Raw genomic sequence first — 26,310 nt, 5'->3', positions numbered from 1 at the left:
CCAAACAGAATGAAACGCGCGTCAAACTTGATTCCACTGCTAGCCACTATCCATCTTTGCTTACCATGCTTGTGTATTATTAATCGCTTTTTGCCTAATTAGTTAAATTCCAATAACAGATGTTTTAAACAAAATGTAGTATTATATTAGTTAATTAATCCTTAACAGATCAAATTTTAAAAGGTTGGCTATTTAAATATAATACTAAAGAATATACTTTGTCGGGAATTGAAAGTAGACATCAAAAGAATGAATAGCAACTGGAAACAACTGGAAAAGATTATCTCGGATAGAGTTGGATGGAGAATGTTGATGGGCGGCTAATACTCCTCCACGAGGGATAACACGCATGAGTAATTAAGTAGGTATGTAAATAAGTATTTAAATGCCAATATTTAATTCAAAAAGATTGACGAACGGTGAACATCCATTACCTACTCTGGATAACCTTGCCTATAATACTGTGAAAATGTTTACCTTATATTAGTCTTAATAAAACTGACTTTTAAAGAAAACAACATTTGGAAATTGGTGGAGATTGTGAATTGTTCACTAAAGATAATTAGAATATTGATGTTTACAATGATTTCTTAAGAATTTATTTAACATCAAATATCCATGAATTAGCACGGGATACAATGGACAGCTAACATGCAGCCGGACGATCTAGACTTCGCAGATGATCTGGCTCTTCTATCACATATGCAACAACAAATGCAGGAGAGGACAACCAGTGTAGCAGCAGCCCCAGCAGCAGTAGGTCTCAATATAAACAAAGGGAAAAGCAAGATCCTCCGATACAACACAACATGCACCAATCGAATTACACTTGACGGAGAAGCTTTGGAGGATGTGAAAACCTGCACATATCTGGGCAACATCAGCGATAAACACAGTGGACCTGATGCAGATGTGAGGGCGAGGATCGGCAAAGCAAGAACAGCATATTTACAACTGAAGAGCATCTGGAAGCAACTCAACAACTGTCAACCAACACCAAGATCAGAATTTTCAATACAAATGTGAAGACAGTTCTACTGTATGGGGCGGAGACGTGGAGAACTACGAAGGCCATCATCCAGAAGATACATGTGTTTATTAACAGTATTCTACGCAAAATACTTCGAATTCGTTAGCCAGACACTATCAGCAACAACCTGTTGTGGATGATATCAAATTAGATTCCAGCGGAGGAAGAAATCAGGAAGACGTGCTAGAAGTGGATCGGACACACATTGAGGAAAGAACCCAACTGCATCACAAGGCAAGCCCTCACCACTTGGAATCCTAAACATCAAGTGAGGAGAGGAAGACAAAAAAACACATTACTCCGAGAAATGGAGACAGATATGAGAAGAATGAACAACAACTGGATAGAACTAGAAAGGAAGGCCCAGGACAGAGTGGGTTGGAGAATGCTGGTCTTTGATCTATACTCTATTGAGGTTTACAGGCGTAAGTAAGTAATCTATGAATTAAGTTTACTATTAGCTATACTACTGATATTTCATCATTTATTACTAATACTACTATTATCAATATTACTAGGGATAAAACAAAAGAAGCCATTCAAAGCAAATGCATATAATGATTATATTTGTGTGTGTGTGTGTGCGTTATTTTCCACTATCAGAATTGTGCTAATAGTTTCACACAATTAAACATAATGTTTTCTTGTTGTTGTTGTTGTGGTGGTGGTGGTGGTGGTTGGTGTTGTTGTTATGTAATAAATAATTCTGATTTAAGTTTTTGATTTTCTTCTTTTTTTTATTTAGATAAGAAATTGATAAAAGAATCTTGATTCATCGATTGATTGATTAATTGATTGATTGTTATTTTCTTTTTCTTTTTTTTCTTTTTTTTCAATATCTTTATCTATTTGTTAGAATAAATTTGAATATTTTCCAAAATGTCTTCTCCAATCATCATGTTTTGATGGAATAGTTTCTATGCATTAAAAAAAAAGAAAAAAACAACATAGCAACAATAATAAGGATAACAACAAAGAACATATTCAAAGAAGATTATTTAAACAACAAAAAAAAGAAAGATCAGGAGTTTTTAGTGGATATTTCAGTATTTTCATAGTTGAAATCATGAGTCGATTGAAGCTAGACGACCATCGAGAACCTGGAAGCACTGGATGGCCGTTTCGTCCTATTATGGGACTCCTCAGCAGTGCGCATTCACGATCTCGCACTCGCGAGATTCGAACCCAGGACCTACCAGTCTCGAGCCGGAGCATTTAACCGATAGACCACTGAGCTGGCCGGCATCCAACAGTGTTAACGTCTAACTTCAACCAATCCACGATGTTTGAGCAACCGTCCACCAATCGCCTTCAATGAGTTGATATCTCTACAACAGACATGGTTGAACTCCACTGGTCACTGCTTCCCACTAGAACTCAAGGAAACATCCCTTGAAGTCAGTCACTAGTGAGCATATGATTATAGATCAGAAGGGGTTATTATAATTATTCTTTAAAAAAGCTATTGAATCATAACTGATACGTGGTTATATTTTAGTGAAAGAGAACACAAGTGAAAGGGGGTGACTATCAAATATATTTGAACACACAAATTACAGATTATCTTAGTAAAATCTGAGGTTCATTTGCAAAATGTTAATCAATCATTTCAGACTTCATTGTTCCTTCATATCCACAGTAATCATTCACTGTTCTCGTTCTTTCTTCTTTGATCTATTCAATGTTCTGCTACAAGATAATTCACTTTTGATTGATGATACATACTACTTATATCTGTGAACATCAGTAGCACACACCATAATATTACTTAAATATTTGCATATTAGAAGAAATTCTATGCTATAGAAGTGTTTGTAGTGAACAAGAAGATGATTAGAGATAATCGAATGTATTTAAGCACAGCATTACAGACTATCTCAGTAAAATATGAGAACCATACAGTAAATACTTAATTTACAAACTATCAATCAATTCATTATATGTGAAAAAATTATATTTGAAATAGTCGAAGAGATTGAAATATAAATAATTTCAACGTTTTGTCCAGCTAACTTGTCTGGACTTCTTCAGGGAAATAATCAAAATCAATTTTGAAGCAATTTCTAATTGGTTGATTACTATACTGCTACTATTTTTAGTAGCATTCCAGAATTCTCGGGGAGACCCAAAGACTTCTAAAATACTATAAAAAAAACCATGTTTTCTGTACATGAATGAATCTTTGGAGCAAAGTGCTTCTTGCGTATTTTGTACCGTTTCTCTTGTCTTCAAGTTGCTGTGTAGTTTTAGCTGGACGATTTCGAGAATAGCTAAGGAACCGAGTATAGCGTCCAGTTAACAAGACTTATCACTTAAAGAAGACTAATGATGCCTGGATCTCTTCATTACTGTATCATAATTTTACCGTAGGTTTCTAGATTTCTATAGTAGTTATATTTAGCCTCATCAAACTTCTAGGTCAGTTCCTTACTGAACTTACATTTCTGGCCACAATTTTCTGTATTTTAACTTTGTTCTAACTCACTAACTACATTTATTGATTGTGTTCACTCATATGATTTAATAAAAATTGTTTACAATTTATCTAAAGTCCAATTAGCAACAAACTGAAAAAGTATCACAAGAGGATTTTTGTGAAGATTTTAGTAATTTCATAGTTCATAAAGTATCATCATAGTTGTTCATACATTTTCTTCTACTTCTTTTGTTCAATAGAAAAACAAAAGATTCCAAAAACATTCATAGATGATCTATGAGTGATACTAAACAAAGCCTTGATAAACTTCAAATATTTAGCTAGGGTCAACATAGGATATTGCTTTGAGTCACAAGCATTCTAAGCAAAGATAGATGGTGGCTAGCAATGGAATCAAGGACACGCGTTTCATCTTATTTTGGACAAATCAGCTGGATGTATCTGCATCCCGGAGTTGATATTCACTCCATGACTCGAACCCAGTACTGTTCGTTTCAAACTCCATCGTGTTATCCACTTATCCAAATAGGACAAAATGTGCGTCCTGGATTCCACTGCTAGCAGCCATCCATCTTTGCTTCGATTGAATAAACGTGATTCAACTGCAATATAACTCAACCAGAACCGGAATTGCTTAGCAACAAAGTCTGTTTATTGCACTGAATAGTTCCAGTTCACTTCTGTAAGTGACGAAGGGTTCTTTCAATGTAATACTTCAAATTCGTTAACAGATGCCAATAATCATAAATTCTTTTTTAAAATACAACTTCCTATTGATTAATGTAAGAATTATGAACAGAATTTGTAGTATGTAACACTTAGTGTACGCCAGTATAGACTTGTTGACATGTTAACTTATTATCATTGTCCAGACAAAAATTACGATAAGAAACCCATCTCAGTCATTAGACTACAATAGAATTCATTCCTACATTTATTTGGTACGTATTTAAGTTTATCAAGGGTTGTTACTAGACATTCTAACAAAAGTATGTAACTGATTCTTTTTGTTAAAATCAATGTTGAAATCCAATATAGTTAAATTTATGATTAGCACGCGAGAGTGAAGGTTCTGGGTTCGAGTCCCGCATGCACAATCGTGGATGAGCATAGTTCATCAGTCACATACTAGGACGAAATGACTGCTCAGTGCTTTCAAGTTTTCCATGATAGTCTAGCTTACATCGACTTATGAATTCAACTATTAAAATTACTAAAAGCTCTACAAATCCCTATTCTGATAGAAAACCCAATATGTCGTATGTTGACATAAACTGAAATCTCTAGATATAAATTTTATAAGGAAACTCAATATACAAACTTTGAAGAAACTAAGGTTAACGTAAATTTTGTTTATTTCACAGCTTCTTTTTTGTCGTCTTAGAAACCAATAGAATCTTGAAAGTGTCTAATCTCAGTATTTTGATAGACTCTATTAAACTAAAACTGTGGACTCCTTGAATTGCTTTCAATGAATCGAGCATCGAATACTCTGAACTTAATGTAGGGACGTTAATAATAATAATAATAATAACAATAATAATAAATTCACTTAGTATGGTTGGTTGAATCTTCCCATTGATGTTTAGGACTGCAACTGGTCAGTCTCTAAGCATCAATGTGAAGATGCAAACAAACAATACTAAGTGAATTTAAACTTCACCCGATTGCACAAGCAAGCGGCTATCAGGACTCAATAGCTAATTGGATAATGTGATGATGTTTGAAGTGAACGGTAGTGGATTCAAGTCCCAGAGTGAATATCAACTCTGAGATACAGGTATATCCAGCTGACGAGTTGCAAATAGGATGAAACGCGCGTCAATCTGGATTCCATTACTAGCTACTACCCATCCTTGCTTACAATGCTTGTGAAATAACGCTATATTGAGTCAATACGCACAGTACACACATATGCCAATTAGAGACTGACCAGTCGCAGTCCCATACATTAATGGGAAGATTCAAACAAGCAATATTAAGTGAATTTAAACTTCACCACATTGCACAAGTAGGTGGCTATCAGGACTCAGTAGCTAAGTGGATAACGTGATGTCGTTGGAAGTGACCGGTACTTGGTTAAAGTCTCAGAGTGAACATTAATTCTGAGATTCAGATACATTTAGCTGACGTGTAGCGAATAGGACGAAACGTGCGACCTAGATTCCACTACTAACCATTGTCCATCTTTGCTTACAATAATAATAATAATAATGTTTACACCATTCAATTTACATCATTTGATTAAATGAAATCAGACAATTGAACTTTAAATCATCTTTATAATATTAAACAAGAAGGAACTAATTAGACAATATTTACTAATGGGAGTTTATTTATAATTCCAAGGGATTATAATTCATCTATTATTTTGTTTATTTAAAGAAAAGCAAACAAACAAACAACCACGTTGTATTATTATGTAATTTATTAAACATTGAAACCTATACTAGACTATATCATAAATCATACTAGGATGGAATTAAAACGAATACATCTTATATAGGACCATTATATGATTTAAATAAGATGTAGAAATCATGATGTTACTGTTGTAGAAATGATAAATTTGAAAATATCTACTTGGTATTTATAAGTAAAGATGGATCGTGGTTATTAGTGGAATCTAGGTTGCATGTTTCGTTCTATTTAGGACTCGTCAGCTGTGGATGTATCTGTATCTCAGAGTTGATATTCACTCTGGAACTCCAACTCAATACCGATCACTTTAAACGCCATCGCGTCATCCACTCAGCTGATAAGTGGTGATAGCCACCTGCTTGTGTAATGGGGTGAAGTTCAAATTCACTTAGTATTGTTTATTTGTATCTACCCATTGTTATTTAGGACTGTAATTGATCAGTCTCTTGTTGGTATCTTTGCTTATAAAGCTTGTGAATTTAGACAATATCGTGGCATCAGCACAGGATGCACATTTGGCAATAAGAGATTGATCTAATGTAGTCTTAAGTATGAATAGAAAGATTCAACTAATCCATACCAAGTGAAAATGTTTTTTATTTTTTTGAAGTATCAAACTGCTTCATTGATGGACTGAGTTCAACTGAGGAACTATTAGAAATCAAGAAGCATTGAATTGATGCTTCAGTTTATATAAGGATTATATAAGAGCAGTGAACATCTATGACTATGTCAAGAATTGAACTCATATCTATTAGACTTTAAATCAACTAATAGAATATATATGTTATATTAATCAATTACTGAATAAAATATAACGATAATCGATCATGAAATGGTTATTCTAGATATTTGTGGATCCAAATTGATCATCGTTTCTCGGTAGAACTTCAGAAATTTTGATTATCAACAATTCATTCCAAAAATAGATCAGACTAATTATAAGCAAAGATAGATAGTGGCTAGCAGTAGAATCCAGTTTGATGCACATTTCATCCTATTTGGGGCTCGGCAGCTGGATGTACCTGCAACTTAGAGTTGATGTTCACTCTGGGACTCGAACTCAGATTAATTTAGTTGATATTGTTTACTTGAATCTTCTCATTGATGTTTAGGACTGAAATTGATCAGTCTCTTATTGGTAACATATACATCCTGTACGCATTGTCTCGATACTGCCTTAAGTGACAATCAAACTAAACAAAGATCAATGATGGCCAGCAATGGAATCCAGAACGTATGTTTCATCCTATTTGGAACTCGTTAACTAGATTTATCTACATCTCAGAGTTGATGTTTACTTAAGATTAGAATAATTATATTCAATAAAATCCTAAATGAAGTAATCATCTACTAAATAAATGGTTAGACGCAGGGTATTAGGGAACGATGGTAAATCGGTTGATGAGTTTGTGAATCTTCATCGACCGAGATGGTTGGGCCACGTGTTACGTATGCCTGAACACTGATTACCACGACGCTCTATGATGACTAGTATTGGGGATGGTTGGAAGAGAGTTAGGGGCGGCCAAACCAAAACATGGCATCAGTGTTTGAAGTCACCAACTTCTAGCCTGAGCCATGTTGGCAGATGCAGACTACCTGGTTGGGGTCCACGTGACTATCGTAACCAATGGTTGGAGACTCTAGGTGACATGGCTCAGAATCGATCACAATGGCGTAGGTGTATACACTCTTTATCTTCCCTTAAACTATGAGATTAAAATTGCTTCATAACTTTTTTCCTTCCTGTACTATATCCTTATATACAACCTATAATTTATATACTACCACCACCACTAAATTAACTATTTCTATGAATCCGGTGTTGATCTCGTTGTGCTAACGAGGTATGGCAACTTGGACCGATGCATATATGTGCCTGGTCCTACGTTGTAACTGACTGACGAAATAAATGAACATAAAATTACCCGAAAATGCATAATGTCTTACATATATTGACCATTAAGAGAGAAGAATACATAATCTCTTTCTACAATAACATTTTCCATTGTATTCATTTTTTATATTCATTGTTTGAACTTCACCTCATTACACAAGCTAATGGCTAACTAGACTCAGTAGCTAAATGGATAACGTGATGACATTTGAACTGAACTGTAATGGGTTCGAGTCTCAGAGTGAACATCAACTCTGAGATGCAGATACATCCAGTTGATTAGTCCTAAATAGGACGACACGTGCGTCCTCAATTCCACTAGTAACCATTATCCATCTTTGCTTATAATAAATCAAACTAATATTCTATTAAATTATATAAAATGACATATACTGATTTTTATTACCTTAATTCACATATTTACTGAACAACTAAATACAATCTCTAAACTTAAATTCAATTATTGTTGTTTGTTTGAATCTTCCCATTGATGTTTAGGACTGCAACTGATCAGTCTCTCTCTCTTATTGACATATGTACATGCTGTGCTTCGATATAGACTTAATTCAAAAGCATTATAAGCAAGTGGCTATCAAGACTTACTAGCTAAATGGATAACATGATGACATTTAAAGCGAACGATACTGTGTTCGAATTCGAGAGTGAATATCAACTGTGAGATACAAGTACATCCAGCTGACGAGTTCCAAATAGGACGAAACGCGCGTCCTAGATTCCACTGCTAGCTACTATCCATCTTTGCTTATACTGACTTACTTACTCACGCTTGTTACTCCCAATGGAGCATAGGCCACAGACCAGCATTCTCCAACCCACTCTGTCCTGGGCCTTCTTTTCTAGTTCTATCCATTTTTGTTCATTCTTCTCATATCTATCTCTATTTCTCAGCGTAATGTGTTATTTGGTCTTTCTCTTCTCCTTTGACCTTCAGGATTCCAAGTGGTGAGGGCTTGTCTTGTGATGCAATTGGGTGTTTTCCTCAAAGTTCGCTCAATCCACTTCCAGCGCTTCTTCCTGATTTCTTCCTCCACTGGAATCTGGTTTGTTGTCCAGATATTGGGTTCGAGTCCCAGAATGAACATCAACTCTAAGATACAGATACATCCAGCTGATGAGTCCCATATAGGACGAAACGTGCGTCAAACTGAATTCCACTGCTCACCACTATCCATCTTTGCTTATCATTATCTCTAAATTTGTTTTCGTTTTTTTTCATTATTCTCTCACATTGAACTGTTAATAATCCAATGTCTAAACTAATGAATAATTCATTGTTAGGTTGTTGTTGTCAGGTTGGTGTTGTTGTCGGGTTGTTGGTAGGGTGGTGATTTATGCTACAGTTGTTGTTGCTGTTTCTTTTTTACATTATGAAATGACAAAAAAATACTATGGTGAATTAGATTGTGGTTGAACGTGTAAAACCATATTGTGTTTTTAGCTTCTCTTTTACTTCGTACTAATGTATATCCGGTACTAATGTAAATATTTAACTTATGTCTAGACAATTATTGTACATATATGGTATAATCTATAATAATGAATAATATATTAATCATTTGTTTTGTTATTGTTCTTAATTTATCCCATTTAAAGGAGAAGAAAAAGAAGGAATACATTGTAGTAAGATTAGTATTATTTCTATTATCAGAAAGGGTTGTTTCATCTTAGTATTGAACTTCTCAACAGTGAACGATCATGATCCCGTCTCGCGAGATCGGAATCCAGGACCTATCAGTCTCGTGTGTAAGCGCTTAACCTATAGACCACTGAGCTGGTCGGGATCTAACAGTGTTATTGTCTAACTTCAACTAATCCACGAAATTGAGCAACCGTGCACCATTATCTTCAGTGAGTTGTTATCTCACGACAGACTAAGTTGAACTCCACTGGTCACTGTTCCTTACTAGAACTTCAGGAAATACCTGTTGAAGCCAGTTACTAGTGAGCATATGACTATTATCAGTAGGGGGGGGGTTTGTGGAGATTGCACTAATTTTAATAGTTGAATTCATAAGTTGATTAAACCTAGACCATCATAGAAAACTTGGAAGCACTGGAAGGCTGTTTCATCTTAGTATTGGACTTTTCAACAGTGCACACCCACGATCCCATATATGGGATTCGAAACCAGGAACTTCAGTCTCGCGCACGAACACTTAACCTCTAGACTACTGAATCGGCATCTAATAGTGTTAATGTCTAACTTCTATCGATCTATGAATGGCTCCAGAACCATGAAGTCAACTACTTTCTAATTGTATTTCGAATAAATTTGGTTTTATTATATTGTCAGATAAATTTATGAACAGATGCTAGATGACTATAAAATTCAGGGTACAACATGTTTATCTTTTTTCAAAATATTTTCTTATTTCAGTAGTTGAGATCGTGAGTCAATGGAAGCTAGATCATCATCGAAAACCTGGAAGCACTGGATGGCCGTTTCGTCCTATCGCGTGACTCCTCAGAAGTGCGTATACACGACCTCGCCTGGCGAGATTCAAACCCAGGACCTACCAGTCTCGCGCCAGAGCACTTAACGGACAGACCATTGAGCCAGCATCCGATGGTGTTAATGTCTTACAACACCATCAGATGCTGACCTATCAGTTTCCAGGTTTTCCTTGGTGGTCTAGCTTCAATGAACTCATGCTTTCAACTATGCAAATACTAAACCTCCACAAAAAATCCCTTATGAAACTTAAATGTATATGATAGTTATGAGATCGGTTTAATCGGTGTTCTTTTTGTTAAAAGAGATCATTACCCCTGTGATATATCATCTATTTAAGAGAAAATTAGTCTATGTTTGAATACTTTCTTACAGTTTTGAAAATATTTATATGAAATGGTCGTATAATAATCAAGATCTAACAACAACAAACATTTTTATAAGATACAAGTGCCTACTATTCATGGCATCAGTAATAATATTGTGGTGTGTGCTACTGATATCAACAGATATAAGTAGTATGTATCATCAAACAAAAGTGAAATGTCTGGTAGCAGAAGGTTAAGAAGATCCTAGAGAAGAGAACGAGAACAGAGAGTGGTCGGTATAGAAATGAAGAAACTATGAAGTCTAAGATGATTGATTGATATTTTGTAAATCAAGTATTTACTGTATGGTCCTCAGATTTTACTAAGATCTTCTGTAATTTGTGTATTCAAATACATTTGATTGTCCTTTCCCCCCCCCTTACTTGTGTTCTCATTCATTACACTATGATTTTCTTGAAGTTTCAAGCTGAACAAACAGAAAAAATGGAACTAATTCCTACTGAATTAAATTTATGACCAACTCTGTATCAGATGAGTTAAGCTTTGTATACTCATTTTATCTATTATATCATATCATTTACAGTATATGGTAGTATAGTAGACTGTTTCAATTAATCTTAATGAATTTAAACATTTCCTTAGGTGGATTCGGTGAGAATTCAATTCATGGACGACCTTTGAGTGACGCTAGACTGACCTTGAAAATGTTCACCTAATAACCAGGACCAAATGAGACTTATGATTTACGATTGATAGTTAGGGTTGGAAATTAGATTTCGAGTCTTCATCACGAACTGACATTAGCTATATAATGTCAAAACTGTATTTATCCAAATGGATGAGTAAGTTTCGCACCAAAATCCAAGATCTATTATCTTAAACGTGATTGGTTCGTTTATAAATTATAATCTCGCCGTGAATTTTAGTATTTTAATGAACTGGGAGATATCAACTCATTGAAGACATTGGTAAATGGTTGTTCAATTTCGTGGATCGGTTGAGGTTAAACATTAACACCGTTGGATGCCGGCCAGCTCAGTGGTCTGTCGTTTAAATGCTCTGGTGCAAGACTGATAGGTCCTGGGTTCGAATTTTGTGAGATGGGATCGTGGATGCGCATTGCTTAGGAGTCCTACAATAGGACGAAACGACCGTCCAGTGCTTCCAAGTTTTCCATGGTGATCTAGCTTCAATTGACTCAAATGATCCCAACTATCACATCAAAATGTTATCATTTCAAATATGATTCTTTAATAAAAAAATTTTTATTCTTAATCATCATATAACTTACCACTACAAAATTCTGGTTTTTTCAATCCGACAAATTTATCACTTAAACAATTAACAACATGAAGAAAACATGTATTACGATAAGTTTTCCCATTTGATCCACAAACAACTGGCCAACCATATGTTTGAACTGGTGTTTTCCATACAGGATCACCAAATATTTGTGTTTTCCTTTTTCCTAATACTCCCGTCGATGATGATGATGATGATGATGATGATGATGAAGATGTTGATGAAGTTAATGTTTCTTGTCCATTTCTAAATGATGCATTACAATCTAATGGTAATTTAGCACAATCCATACAAATTGGTTGACCAGTTAAATGATGTGGACTACATCTCATATCAGGTCTTGGACATTGAATATCAGAACAAGTTACCTTGCCTGTAGATAAAGTTAAATGAATTTAGTTAAAAACATGAATCATTCAAATGAATTATATCAAATGTGATCTTAGATTATTGCTTTGTTAACATAATGATGATGAAATGATCAATCTACAGTAACCTATAGTTTCCTTTCAGTAGAAGTCGTAACATTGATCTTATTTATACTCTGATTGTAATTTAAGTGACTGTGATCAGAAGGGGTTTTGTGGAGATTTCAGTACTTTACATAGTTGAAATCATTAGTCAATTGAAGTTAGACCACCATGGAAAACCTGGAAGCACTGGACGACCGTTTCGTCCTATTATGGGACTCCTCAGCAGTGCACATCCACGATCTCGTCTCGCGGGATTCGAACCCAGAACCTACCAGTCTCACGCCAGAGCACTTAACCGATAGACTGTGATGATTATTAAAACACGTTCGAATAGTATAGAGAATAACAGTTTTCTCATGATTTCAGGTGAAGATTTTTGTGTCAGCTAGCATGAAACTGAAGTGTAGGGTTGACTCTAGTCACTTAACATAGTTTGGATAATGGTTAGACGTACACTCTGAAAACATTGAATTATTCATATAGGAACTTCTATACCTACAGAAATTAACCAGTTTGATCTTAAAAATTGAAATAGGAAAAATTCAGTAATTTATTTATTTATTTAAACACATAAATATTGCTACAAAGGGGCACCAGATATATATGTTACACACAAATCTCATTTGATTCTTCAGGATACTGGAGCCCATGTGCACTATTGGTTTGGAATTGTGGTTTTCCAACTCCCCTAGGTGGACATGGAGAGTGTTTAACAACCCGGTTAAAGCGCCGGACATTGGCTTTACGTCCTCTCAATTTCGTAAGCAACAGTAATGCCACGAGAAAGCAGTGCGTAGGACTTCCCTGACAGAGGCCAGGAAGGGTGACTACCCTCAATCGTGTGCATTCCGACAACATTTCCAAGTAGACTATTACTACTGAATTGATTTAAATGAAAACAAGACAAAACACTGTTAAACACTAATCTAATGTGACATTTAAGGGGACGTATTTTTTGTCAAAATATGGTTTGCTTAGTATGGAGAATTCATTTGGGATATTACTGGAAGTCAGAAATCACTGATTAAGCATTCTTTTTTAATGAGAATTATCAGTTGTTCATATTCACAACTACCCGTACAAATGGAGCTTTGGACATTCAAGTGCTGAGATGAGTTTGATAGACCAGAGGTTTGAAATAAAATAATTCACATCTCCAACAGTAGTCAATTAGCAGTATACTGTGACCGTCATCTGTCCTCAGGAATGCTGACTGTTTCACTCACAAAATACCATGGGCTACCTCACCTGAAATTGTAGATTTCCCTTACTCATAAGTGTTAATTAGTATAAAATCTAAGTTAAACAGGGCTTTCTACTTACTCTCAAAAATCCCCTAGTGTCCAAATAGCTTACTGAAGTTTAAACAGTCTGACTGACTAACAATTATAGGGTTAAATATCAGGTCAGACGTGAAGGAGATCAAAATAAATATACAGACAGTAACAGGACAAGGTCCAGAAACAACCAACAGAGATTTAGGCTAGCATATCAGATAGTTTACTTCTGTCTGATATTGGTCCTGATGATCTTGTCCACATGACCACTCAGATCAGAGAACGAAGCTTTCACAAAACCAATCTCCTTTTACTAACATTGGCTTAAATACCATAGAATTTCAGATCAGCTGTATAGTCTACCCAAATCTAGCGATTAAACTATTATTTATTTTCAGAAGGCGGTTTTGTGGAGATTTTAGTAATTTTATATAGTTAAAATCATGAGTCCATTGGAGCTAGACCATCATGGAAAACCTCGAAGCACTGGACGATAGTTTCGTCCCAGAATGGGAATCCTCCTTAGCATTGCGTATTCACGACCCTGCACGCGGGATCCGAACCCAGGGCCTTCGGTTTCGCTCGCAAACATTTAACCCGTAGACAGGTATCTACGTCATGAATTTAACAATTAAAATACTACAATCTCTACAAACCCCATTCGGATAATATTGTTTCCATCGAAATAGTAAATTATGAGTCTGGATCTACATTCAGAACACTATGAGACATTATTGGGATCGTATAACAAAATAATTAAACAAATATTATGAAATTTACTTAGTATTGTCTGTTTGAATCTTCCCATTGATGTTTAGGATCGCAACTGGTCGGTCTCTTATTAGCATAGGTGCATACTGTGAGTATTGCCTCGATATTGCTTTAATTCACAAGCAAAGATGGATAGTAGCTAGCAGTGGAATCCAGTTCGACGAGCGTTTCATCCTATTTGGGACTCGATAGCTGGATGTACCTGCATCTCAGAGTTGATGTTCACTCTGGGACTCGAAACCAGTACCTTACTCTTCAAACGCCATCACGTTATTCAAACAAACCATACTAAGTGAATTTAAATTTCACCCCACTGCACAAGCTAGTAGCTATCATGGACTCGGTATCTAAATGCATAGCATGATGGCATTTGAGGCGAACGGTGCTTGGAACTAGTTTAGAGTGTAGATCCCCTCTGAGTATGCAGGTGCAGGTACATCCAGTTGACGAGTCCCAAATAGGACGAAACGCGCATCAAACTGGATTCCATTACTAGCTACTATCTATCTTTACTTATAAATATTGTGAAAATTAGCCAAACTTATCTATTCAAATGAAGGGAAACTTACTTCGACATTCACCTTTATATGCAATTCTTACTTCTAATTGATTTTTTAATCCAGTTAATTTAAGATCACAACTATTATAAAATGTTTGATTATCTGTACTACATATTGGTTCATTAAATGTAGACTCTGGACAATTATTTAATGTTTGCCATGATTGTTCATTCCAATATTCACATGATGGACGTCCATCAAATTGTCGTAATAAACAATATTCATTAGCATTACATATTAATTCTTTAGATAATTCATCATTAGAATAAGGTGACTTCTCATCGAAAATGGATTCATCATTCATTTTATCAATATATGTTTTGAGATCTGTTGATGTTCTACGATTCATAATGATGACATTATCATCTTCATTGTCGGTATACTCTTGATTATCTGTTGATGATAGTGACGATTTTGTTGTTGAAGTTGATGAAGGCAAGGATGATGATGATGGTAATGAAGGTACACCTTTTCTTTCTTCATATTCAGCATATAATGTTTTAAATAGGGAATTAAGATTTAAATTTTTTTCAGATAATATACTTAAATCTGAACATCGTAAACCTTCATCTGGACATGGTATTACTTCAAGACTTTCTTTTGGTGATTTACAACGAGCTTGTTTTAAATGGCATTGATTATGAAATCGTCTTAAATTAGTTGTACATAATGGACCAGTTAAATAATCTGCTGTATTACATTGAAGACGACATTTGCATTTTGGTTCATTATTAATCATACGACAATAATGTCCTTCAGGACATACATATCCTTTACATGTTGAAGGTAATTCTAAATGAAAGAGATAATAGAGAGATGTGATCAACACAATGGTTAAAAGGAAATAAGTGGCTATCAGGACTCAGTGGCCGAGTGGATAACGCGATGGAGTTTGAAACGAAAGGTACTGGGTTCGAGGCCCAGAGTGAACATCAACTCTGAGATGCAGGTACATCCAGCTGACGAGTCTCAAATAGGATGAAACGCGCGTCAAACTGGATTCCACTGCTAGCCACTACCCATCTTTGCTTATCATGAAATAAATGAAGGTTTCAGGATCATCTTCAATACTAGAATAAAACAATTTTATGTAAACTATATCAGAAGAATGTTCAATAAGATTTGGATTAAGATAGATTACTTTCATGTCAAACGTTTAATCGTAGTTTAACAACCAAATTGACTGATGTGAATATAGATCAGAAGGGGTCTTCTGGAGATTTCAGTATTTTTTCTTAGTTGAAATCATGAGTCCATTGAAGCTAGATCACCATGGAAAACCTGAAAGTAATGGACGGACGTTTCGTCCTATTATGGGACTCCTCAGCAGTGCTCAACTCCGCCTGCAGCTCTTTTAGAGTTACTTCCGGTCCCATGCCCGGGTAAAGGAGGAGGGTTGGGCATGTGGTTAGCGACCCCATCCTGTAGAAAAACTAACCCGCTAAAAGAACGCTAACCAGAAAAAATAATTCAGACCATTTAAACTCTGTCCTGGGAGTTGAAGGAATAAGTAGATATGAAAAAGATGAACAACAACTGGAAAGAACTGGAAAAGATTGCCCAGGACAGAGTTGGGTGGAGAATGCTGATGGGCGGCCTATGCTCCTCTACGAGGGGTAACAGGCGTAAGTAAGTAAGTAAGTCAGCAGTGCTCATCCGCGATCCCGCACTGATGATGGTGTGAATATAACCTAAACTATAAGAAATATTGGCTTATTGCAAAATGTTTCAAGTGGTTAGAGATAGTCAGTGTAAAGTCAAGAACTTTCTATTTAGTTAACACTTAGAAATAATCTATGATCATGAGTTTACAATGGAACTTGAAGAGAAATTTGTCAGAATATCTACTAGAAACTTCAGCTTGGTTGACATACATTCCCTCCCTCAGTTCTAGGTAACTTTAGCTTACTAACACCAATATACAAATGCCACCATTCAGAACTTTTAACTGACTATACGTATATAGTCGTTGTCTTTGCGCACGTTTCTAGAACAACACATAACCTGTTGGGAAAACTGTGTACAAAGATTGTCAAAAAGTTGCTGATACTTGACAGAAAGCTAGGGAAGGTTGTATACTGCACTGACTAGGGAATATCCCCTCTAATTTATCGTTTCTTTGACACAGTCATCAATTGTGATGAAATATGGTATTACATTAAGCCTGATTTTCAAATACTTCTAGGAATGTTTTAAACTTTGGTAACTGAGAGGAAACAAGTCTATTACTATAAAGGTAGGCTAAAGGGTATAAGATTGACTTGCCTCAATTTTTGGAAACTAAATTTTTTTGTCTAATCTCTTTGTATCGTAGTCATTGAATATTCAATTCAGGTTGAGAAAATTGATCTTAAAACCAAGTCCTTTGCAGTGATTCTCTTAATTTACTATTCAATTGAACCTGTTAATCACTTGACATTGCTACGTTGTCATGCAAAAACAGTTAAGCACTACAATGGACTTCATTTGAACAAACCAGATTCTAGTGGAGAAAGAAATCGGGATGAAGCACTGGAAGTGGATAGGACACACATTGAGGAGAGCAGTCAACTGAGTCACAAGGCAAGCCCTCATCACTTGCAATCCTCAACGCCAAAGGAGAAGAAGAAGAAGACCAAATAACACATTACGCCGAGAAATAGAGATAGATATGAGAAGATTGAACAAAAATTGGATAGAAGTAGAAAGGAAGGCGCAGGACAGAGTGGGTTGGAGAATGTTGGTCTTCGGCCTATGCTCCATTGGGAGTAGCAGGCGTAAGTAAGTAAGTACATGAGCATTCGCTTATCTAAATCCTTTATTTTCACAGTAAACTATTAATCTGTAAAAATTACTAGCTGACTTAACTTTAGCCACCAGAAATCATATTTCATCAAGGATTTAATAAATTGACATTACAATATAAACAGATTGAAAGTTGAGAAGTGACCAATTTCATTGTTCATTTGTTCTTATTCCTAATAGAATTCTCCTTACCGGATTATAATCGGATCAGCATTGAAACCAAGACAAAGATGAAATTGATTATTATTCAGTATTAAAATCTCAATTCTACCGGGAGTAAGCTACAGTTCGAGTTGTGTTATGGTAACTTTTTTTGTAACTGTAACACTAGATAACATCCTTTCGAATACCACGGATAACATCAGCTCTGCCCCCAGGATCACAAATATGCTTCGACTAGAAAAAAATCCTTGTTCAAGTAAAACTTTCTATAATATTTATTTTCACCTTGACTTGAAACTCATGACATTGATCACCACCCAGTGATCAATCAATTGTGATTACATCCCAGTCCTAAATGAGGTCACTCACTTCCCGAAAAGCTCAGTGGTAACGTCTTTGACTGTGAAGCTGAGTGATACGGGATCGAATCCGTCAGGCAGTACCAGTTCACTCAAGATTACAGGTACACCTTGCTGACAAGTGTCAAGTAGCACGAAACCCGGGTCCAGGGTTTCCTGTTGACCACCTCCAACCACTATCTTATCTCAACATAGTGCATGCAGTGTCGAGCCACCTAGACTAGTGACCACATTACAACTTGATCGATAGCACTCGATCAGCACTAAGAAGGACTTAACACACATGACATTGATCACCACCCAGTGATATTCACCTACTTAATTAATATCTGTATATAATAATTTTCATAGAAAATGAACTATACCTTCATTACATGCTTGAACACAATTTGGTGTACCAGATTCAAATAATAAATGATCAGTTAAATATTCTTGTTGAGTTATTTGACGATTTAAATAGAATCCACCACGTTTACAACATTCTAATTGTGATATACTCTCTTCCATTAATCCAATACAATTACCACTATTTAAACGTTTTGAAAAACATGATCCAATGGTAACTGAAACAGAAGGAATACATCAATGAATGGTTTAAATTTAATGAAAATGTTACAAATTTGCTGTGCATAATTGATTTACCCAATCACTGATCGGGATCATTATACATGTGATATGAATGTGAATATGAATGATTCAAATGGTCCACCAGAGTGCGTGGTACCTGTGTGGTTGCACCACAGGATTGAGTTGTACTATTCAGATTGTAGCGTTGAAGCCTATATAGTGTCTGGTTCTCTTGTGGGGTGGGATTGAGCTGTATTGCTCGGGTTAAGCCAGAGAATGGTGTCTAGCTCTCCGTTTAAACGGGATTGAGCTGTACTGTTTGGGTTGTCATGTGAAAGTCTGGATGGTGTCTGGTTCTTCTAAAAACCAATGCAAAATTACCCTGGCCCACAAGAATATATTATATAATTATATAACCTGTAAAAAGTCAGTTGTAATCTTCATGAAGGATCTCATGAATATGAGTAATAGTGTAGTGTATACTACTTATGTTGACAGATATAAGTAGTACGTAACACTAATCAGTAGTGGAATACCTGGTAATAGAAGATTGAGAAGATTAAAATGAAAAGGATAGGAAGGAAAACAGAGGGGAATTATAGAAACAACAGAATTGAAAGAATCATGAAGAATATAAAGAACAACTGAAGGGAGATGTGCAAATAATGTATTTAATGTTTGGTTCTCATATTTTAGGAAAGTAGTCTGTAGTTTGGCATCATACATTAAATTGGTTTTCCCCACCCGAGTTCTCGCTCACTACAATAGTATTGCACTAGTGTGAGTTGCTTTTACTGTATATCTGATCGCTTGTGAGTTATGTAATCCGTCTTTGGTACGCTCAGTCTCCACAAAAAGATACTGAATATTTTCGTTTGGTCATGGGAACTCTTTTCTTCTCATCTTCTTATGAAAATTAGTTTATCAACTTTTTAGTCCACACCTCCATTTGTGCGAAATGATTAATATTTCGATTCGAATATCAGACTGTTTTATTTATCTTCTGTGTTAGATAACTGAGTTAATAACATGTTAGTGTCTAAAAGGAAACGCACTTGGTTCGAGTCCTAATATGAACATCAACACTGGGTTGCAGGCACATTCAGCTAACTAACCTTAAGTAAGATAAAATCCCCGTCTTGGTTCCCCACGTTAACTAGAAACCATCTACTTTTTAAATGATTGATCGTATCATTCCAATTAAACCGGTAACTTATAGATTGAAAGTCAAGTCCTTAAATATAAATAAATTATAAATCTATGCATGATAATGATGTTGATGTAGGTGAGATGCGCCCAATCTGGGTCTTGTTCTGGGAAAACACAGACGGTGAAAACCAAAAAGGAAAAGAAGGGGGAAAAATAGAGTGATATACGCTAAGAAAAATTGAAAAAAAAAAGAAGACTACAGAGAATAAGGAAAAATTTCACGTCGAACAAATCAAAAAAAGTAAGAAAGGAAAATTTTGGGGGGGGGAATTCTAACAAAAAGGAATTAAAAAAAAAAGGGTTTTTTCTGGAAAGAAAGAATTTAATGGTTTTTTAAAAAATAATTGTAAAGTAGAATAAAATGGCAACGTTAAAAAAGGCTTTAAATTGAAAAAGTTTTTGGGTTTTGGGTTTTATAAAATTTTTTCTTTTGGGAATTTAAGGGTCAAAAAAAAAAAAACAAAAAGTGGGTAAAATAGAAATTTGATTTAATAGAAGGTATAGAGGGGTTTGTAAAATTAATAATAAGTGTTAGTTTTTTGATAGAAAAGATAAAATAGAATAAAGATGAGATTAGAATGATTATATAATGTTAGAGTCAAAGTAAAAAAAGATAGAAAATAAAGAAGAGAAATGGTATAGATTAAAAGAAGAAAAAAGGAAAAATAAAGGAAAGGAGGGGTGGAAGAATAGAGAAGGAAGAAGAGGAAAGAAAAAGGAAAGAAAAGAAGAAAAAAAAAAAGAGGAAAGAGAGGAAAAGGGGATATATTAAAAAATAATACTAAGAGGCAAGAAACAATTTAAAAATCAAAACCCTACATCAAAATCACCCATCTGAGCTACAAATCTTTTCCACCATCTATGCATGATAAATATTACAGAACCAAGAAATCTACATAAAATATAGAAAAACATAATGTAACATCATTGGATTCCCTTTATAGTATGCACGTTTTCAATGATTCCAAGGAAACACTCCATACTTGATCTCTTCAATCATCTCATGAAATAAGCTAAGTCACATCTATGATGGAACTTGATAAAGAAAAAACTTTCTATGGATATTATGTAATAAGGAAAATGGCTCTTTTCAACTATATCAATCATATAAATAAGAGTCATGATTACTCCAAGAATGATGCGCCATGAATATGCCTGTAAACATTCAACAGTAGTTTCCTGGATGTTTCTGAGCTGTCATTCGTTCACTATGTTAGATTGGTTGTTTGTTTTTATTCACTAGACGTGACTCTCTGTAACTTTCATTTTGTTCCCGAAATAATAAATGTTCATATCGGAGTAAAACTGAAAATATATGGAGAAAATAAAACATGGAACGACAGGGTCGGTGAAGTTCTCCCTAACTCTAACCAACAAAGGATATTTAGAACAATTAAAAAGATGATATTATAGTGAACAAGAAAAAACATTGATGTTTAAGACTGCAACTGGTCAGTCTCTAATTTACATTCAGCTGACGAGTCCCAAATAGGACGAAACGCGCGTCCTGGATTCCACTGCTTGCTACTACCCATCTTTGCTTAAAGGAAATTATCATTCGTACATATTTTACCTTCAAGTTAATTATCATCCTCACATGATTTGGTTATTTATTCTCTGAAGAAGTGGCTTATATTGAGTTACGAAACTTCAGAATATATACTATAAGTTAAGTTATATATGGAACCAGTCAGTGAATGATCTTTCAAAATAACTTTCCCATTATTATATATTGTCAGAAGGGGTATTGTGGATATTATAGTAATTTTGATAGTTGAGATCATGTATCAATTGAAGCTAGATCATCATGGAAAACCCGGAGGCACTGGACCAGTGGAGTTCAACAAGGTTTGTTGTGAGATAGTAACTCACTGAAGACATTGGTGGATGTGTCGTTCAATTTCGTGGATTGATTGAAGTTAGACATTAACACTATTGAATGTCGGTCGGCTCAGTGGTCTAGTGGTTAAGCGCTCGCGCGCGAGACTGATAGGTCCTGGATTCGAATCTCACGGGACGGGATCGTGTATGCGCACTGCCGAGGAATCCCACAATAGGACGAAACGGCCGTCCAGTGTTTCCAGGTTTCCCATGGTGGTCTAGCTTCAAGTGACTCATGATCTCAAATATTGAAATTTAAAAAATAGCTGAGTAGTTGTAGATATCTTATGGATCAGTTAATGATCACTTATTCTTATTGCTTGATTCGAAGATATTAACGTCTCATAGACATATTGACGAAAGATATTGAAAGAAATACTCTTGAACATTGAATAACAACTGAAAATTCGAACAAAATCTCATAGTGCATAAAGAAAAAGAAAAAGAAGAAGAAAGATAATCAAAGCAACTAAATTGCAAATAAACAATTTTCTAATAGTTGAGATCATGAATCAATTGAAACTAGACTACCATGGAAAACCTGGAAGCACTGGACGGCCGTTTCGTCCCATTGTGGGACTCCTCAGCAGGTTCTGAATTCCACTACTAGCCACTAACCATTATTATTTAGAATACTTGTGAATTAAGGCAATATCGAGGTAATCCTCACAGTATACACATATGTCAATAAAAGAGAGATTGATTAATTGTAGTTCCAAACATCAATGACAAGATTCACATAAATAATACTAAGTGAATTTATATTTCATCCCATTACACAAGCAACTGGCTATCAGGACTCAGTAGTTAAGTGGCAAACGTGATGACTCTTGAAGTAAATAGTACTTGGTTCGAGTCCCAGAATGAACATCAATTCTGAGATTCATATACATCCAGTTGATGAGTCCCATATAGGACGAAACGCGCATCCTGGATTTCATTGCTAACCACTATCCATCTTTGCTTATAATATATTACATGATTGATAGTTGTGAGTATAATAATGATCTGTATTGTATTTCATGTCTAAAAACTTATTAAGTTTGACAATAAAGAATAATTTCATGTTAGCACATGCCTGACAACAAAAAAAAAGTAAATGACCTCCATAAAACAATATTAATCGACATCATCTGTGAGGGGAAATTTTTTTTATTTTTTAATGATTTGTTTATTACATAATGTTAGAAAAAGTTACTAATAAATAAAATCAGTAGTAGTAGTATTTTTTTACAAATTATAACTTATTATTAATAATTTCATATAGTTGAGATCATGAGTCAATTGAAGCTAGACCACCATGGAAAACCTGGAAGCACTGGATGGCCGTTTCGTCCTATTATGGGACTCCTCAGCAGTGCGCATCCACGAACCCGCACTCGCGAGATTCGAACCTAGGACCTATCAGTCTTGCGCCTGAGCAATGAACACTGATACATTTCCTACAAATGTTTACTGATAATTCATTATTAGCAAAAGTTGGATTATAATAAAGTATTTCAAATGTATTCGTAATACATAGTTGGTTATAATAACAGGAAATCCTGTTTTAATTTAAGTTTGATATTACTTGACACATATTAGTAAGGTCATATCTATAATCTTGAAGGATTTAATATTCCTTATTGAGATTCAAGAGTGGATCGACTGATGTCACAGTTGAAGGAAGTCAATTACAGTCTGAATTAGTTGAATGTTGATGTCTTTAAGTGACAGTGACAATACAGAATTCTCAGCACAATGTATTTCAACAAGTTTCCGTTTCTTACTTTCTGATCGATCCTGACGACAAATATTGAGTAATCACTAGTTAGAAGTTAACAGTCCAGTCAATCAACATTTGAATAATGTACATTTCTTTTCGTTACATATCGCCTGCCAGCAACCACGATATCTGTGATTGGGTTTTTATCACTTGTACAACAAAAATATGTACACTTTTCAGAAACGCAGCTGAATGGGTTACGCGTTTAATCACCATAATGATGTATGAAAACAAACCAAATTAGATAACTTATTGAAATATCTAGATGATAGGAACAAGTAGCCTGGATGTTCAAGCATGAAACGATGACGAAAGCTGGACTTCCTAACGGTTGTTTAAAACCACCTAACATAATTATATATTTCATTCAGTCAGTCAGCTACAACGTAGGATCAGACACACATATGCATCCGTCCAAGTTGCCATTACCTCATTAGCACAACAAGATGAACACCGAATTCATAGAAGTAGTTAATTCAGTGGTGGTAATATGTAAAAGAAAGGTTGTATATAAGGATATAGTACAGGAAGAAAGACAGATATGAAGCAATTTTAATCTCACGGTTTAAAGGAAGATAAAAACTATATACACGGACGCCATTGTGATCGATTCTGAGCCATGTCACCTAGAGTCTCCAATCATTGGTTATGATATTCACGCGGACCCCAACCAAGTAGTCTGCATCTACCAACAAATTTTAAGTGATTATTTATTTGCAATCAAAAATGACAACTTTCTTAAAATACCATTGGTCAATGAATTATAATCTTAATCTATACTGACTGACATAATGAATTAGTCAGGTAATATCTAAATGATAATTTATTATCAGAAATAGTATTTTAACAATTATCACGAGGCAAGTCCTAACTTGGAATCCAGAAAGGAAGCGGAAAAAAAGAAAACCAAAGAACACACTACGCCAGGAAATAGAAGCAGATATGAAAAGGATGAATAATAACTGGAAAGAACTTGAAAGAATTGCCCAGGATAGGGTTGGATGTAGAAAACTAGTGTATGGCCTATACTCCTTCACGAAGGATAACAAGCTAGAATAATATTTAAACTGAAAATCATGAGTTCGAGTCTCATATAAAAGATTATGAATGTACACTACCTAAAGGGAGAATCTCATCTTAGGACACAAAAACAAAACATCATCATCATTAAATCAAACTAACCTGATGTATTTTCAACATAATCATGAATGGATAAAAAATTGATTATTAAACTGATAAATAATTTTGATAATAAATTTATTTTAATTTTACATAATCCATAATAGAATATATTAATTTGATCTAATAGAATCATCATTTTTTTTTAAAATGTATGTATCTAAGTAACTAGGTATATTTGTTTGTCCCCTTCTAATTTAAAGGTTCTGTTGGCTTGGTTACTACCGTATATCACTGATGAGTTGTATTATTGTAGTAATTATAGTACTATTAGTATGAATAGTAGTATCCGTACCTGTATATATTATAGATAGATAGATAGATAGATAGATAGATATGAATGGTTAACTGATGATTACGTAACAGTAATGAATCTTTAATGAATGATTACGTAATAGTAATTAATGTTTAATTAGATTCGTTTGTTTGTTTTTGTTTATTGTTGTTGTTCTTTTACAAATCATCAAATGATCATTATGATAAATAATTAATATGAAGCATTACCAAAATTGTCTCTTTTAATTGTTGACTATGATAATGATGGTGATGATGATATGTAGACACGAGTTAAGTTATCTTATGAATGATTCTACCCGATTGCTTTTATAGTTGAATGTATACATAGAAACACACACACTCTCTCTCTCTTTGGTATACACACACACACAACCATGTATAACTATACATGATAAACATGAAGTGACACTAACGGATTCCATATTATAAATAATGAAAAAAACAAACAAAACAACAACTGACCAATACATAGTTAGTTGACTAATTCAATGTGGACTATTGAGAAATGGTTGTTTGTTTGTTTGTTTGTTCAATGATCCGATCGTTTGTTTGTTTGTTTGTTATTGTTGATTTTTGTTTTCATCATTTATTTGCTTAAATAAATTAACAATTCAGACAATCAGGTTATATACAAAGAGAGAGAGAGAGTGAGAAAGAAGGGGTAGGGAGAAAGGGAGGGGGGGAGAGAAAGACATCATTTTATTCACGCCTACATTACTGAAGGAAATATACCCTTTTTTGATACAATTATACTCTATACATAAAGATAAAATACATTTTACAGCAAGATAGTAAGTAGTATTATCATAAGTAATATAATGGTGAATAATAATGATTATGATATTGGTGTTAGATTTTCATAGTTGAAATCGTGAGTCAATTGTAGCTGGACCACCATGGAAAACCTGGAAGTATTGGACGGCCGTTTCGTCCTATTATAGGACTCCTCAAAAGTACGCATACGCGATCGCGCCCCGTGAGATTTGAATCCAGTACCTACCAGTCCCAACTCACTGCCTTCTTGTGGCATTACTGTTGTTTACGAAATTGAGAGGACGAAAAGCGAATGTCCGGCACTTTAACCCGGTTGGTGGACACTCTCCATGTCCACCTAGAGGAGTTGGAAAACCCTGA

The 26,310-nt window shown here is 34.9% G+C and overlaps 1 protein-coding gene across 1 annotated transcript; it reads right to left on the bottom strand.

Moving 5' to 3' along the window:
• Window positions 1–1,592: 1,592 nt before the first annotated feature.
• Window positions 1,593–25,174, bottom strand: Smp_123300 (putative follistatin). Its single transcript, XM_018797988.1, has 5 exons — window positions 24,883–25,174; window positions 18,644–18,841; window positions 14,983–15,765; window positions 11,882–12,265; window positions 1,593–1,947 (listed from the first exon to the last, which is right to left on the bottom strand). The coding sequence occupies exons 2-5, from the start codon at window positions 18,783–18,785 to the stop codon at window positions 1,883–1,885; spliced, it is 1,374 nt and encodes a 457-aa protein (XP_018652974.1). The 5' UTR covers window positions 18,786–18,841; window positions 24,883–25,174; the 3' UTR covers window positions 1,593–1,882.
• Window positions 25,175–26,310: the final 1,136 nt, after the last annotated feature.

Source organism: Schistosoma mansoni, chromosome 6 (genome assembly GCF_000237925.1).
Source record: "Schistosoma mansoni strain Puerto Rico chromosome 6, complete genome".
NCBI lineage: Eukaryota > Metazoa > Platyhelminthes > Trematoda > Strigeidida > Schistosomatidae > Schistosoma > Schistosoma mansoni.
Note: the sequence above shows the minus strand (reverse complement) of the source record. Positions and strands in the feature narration are given on the sequence as shown.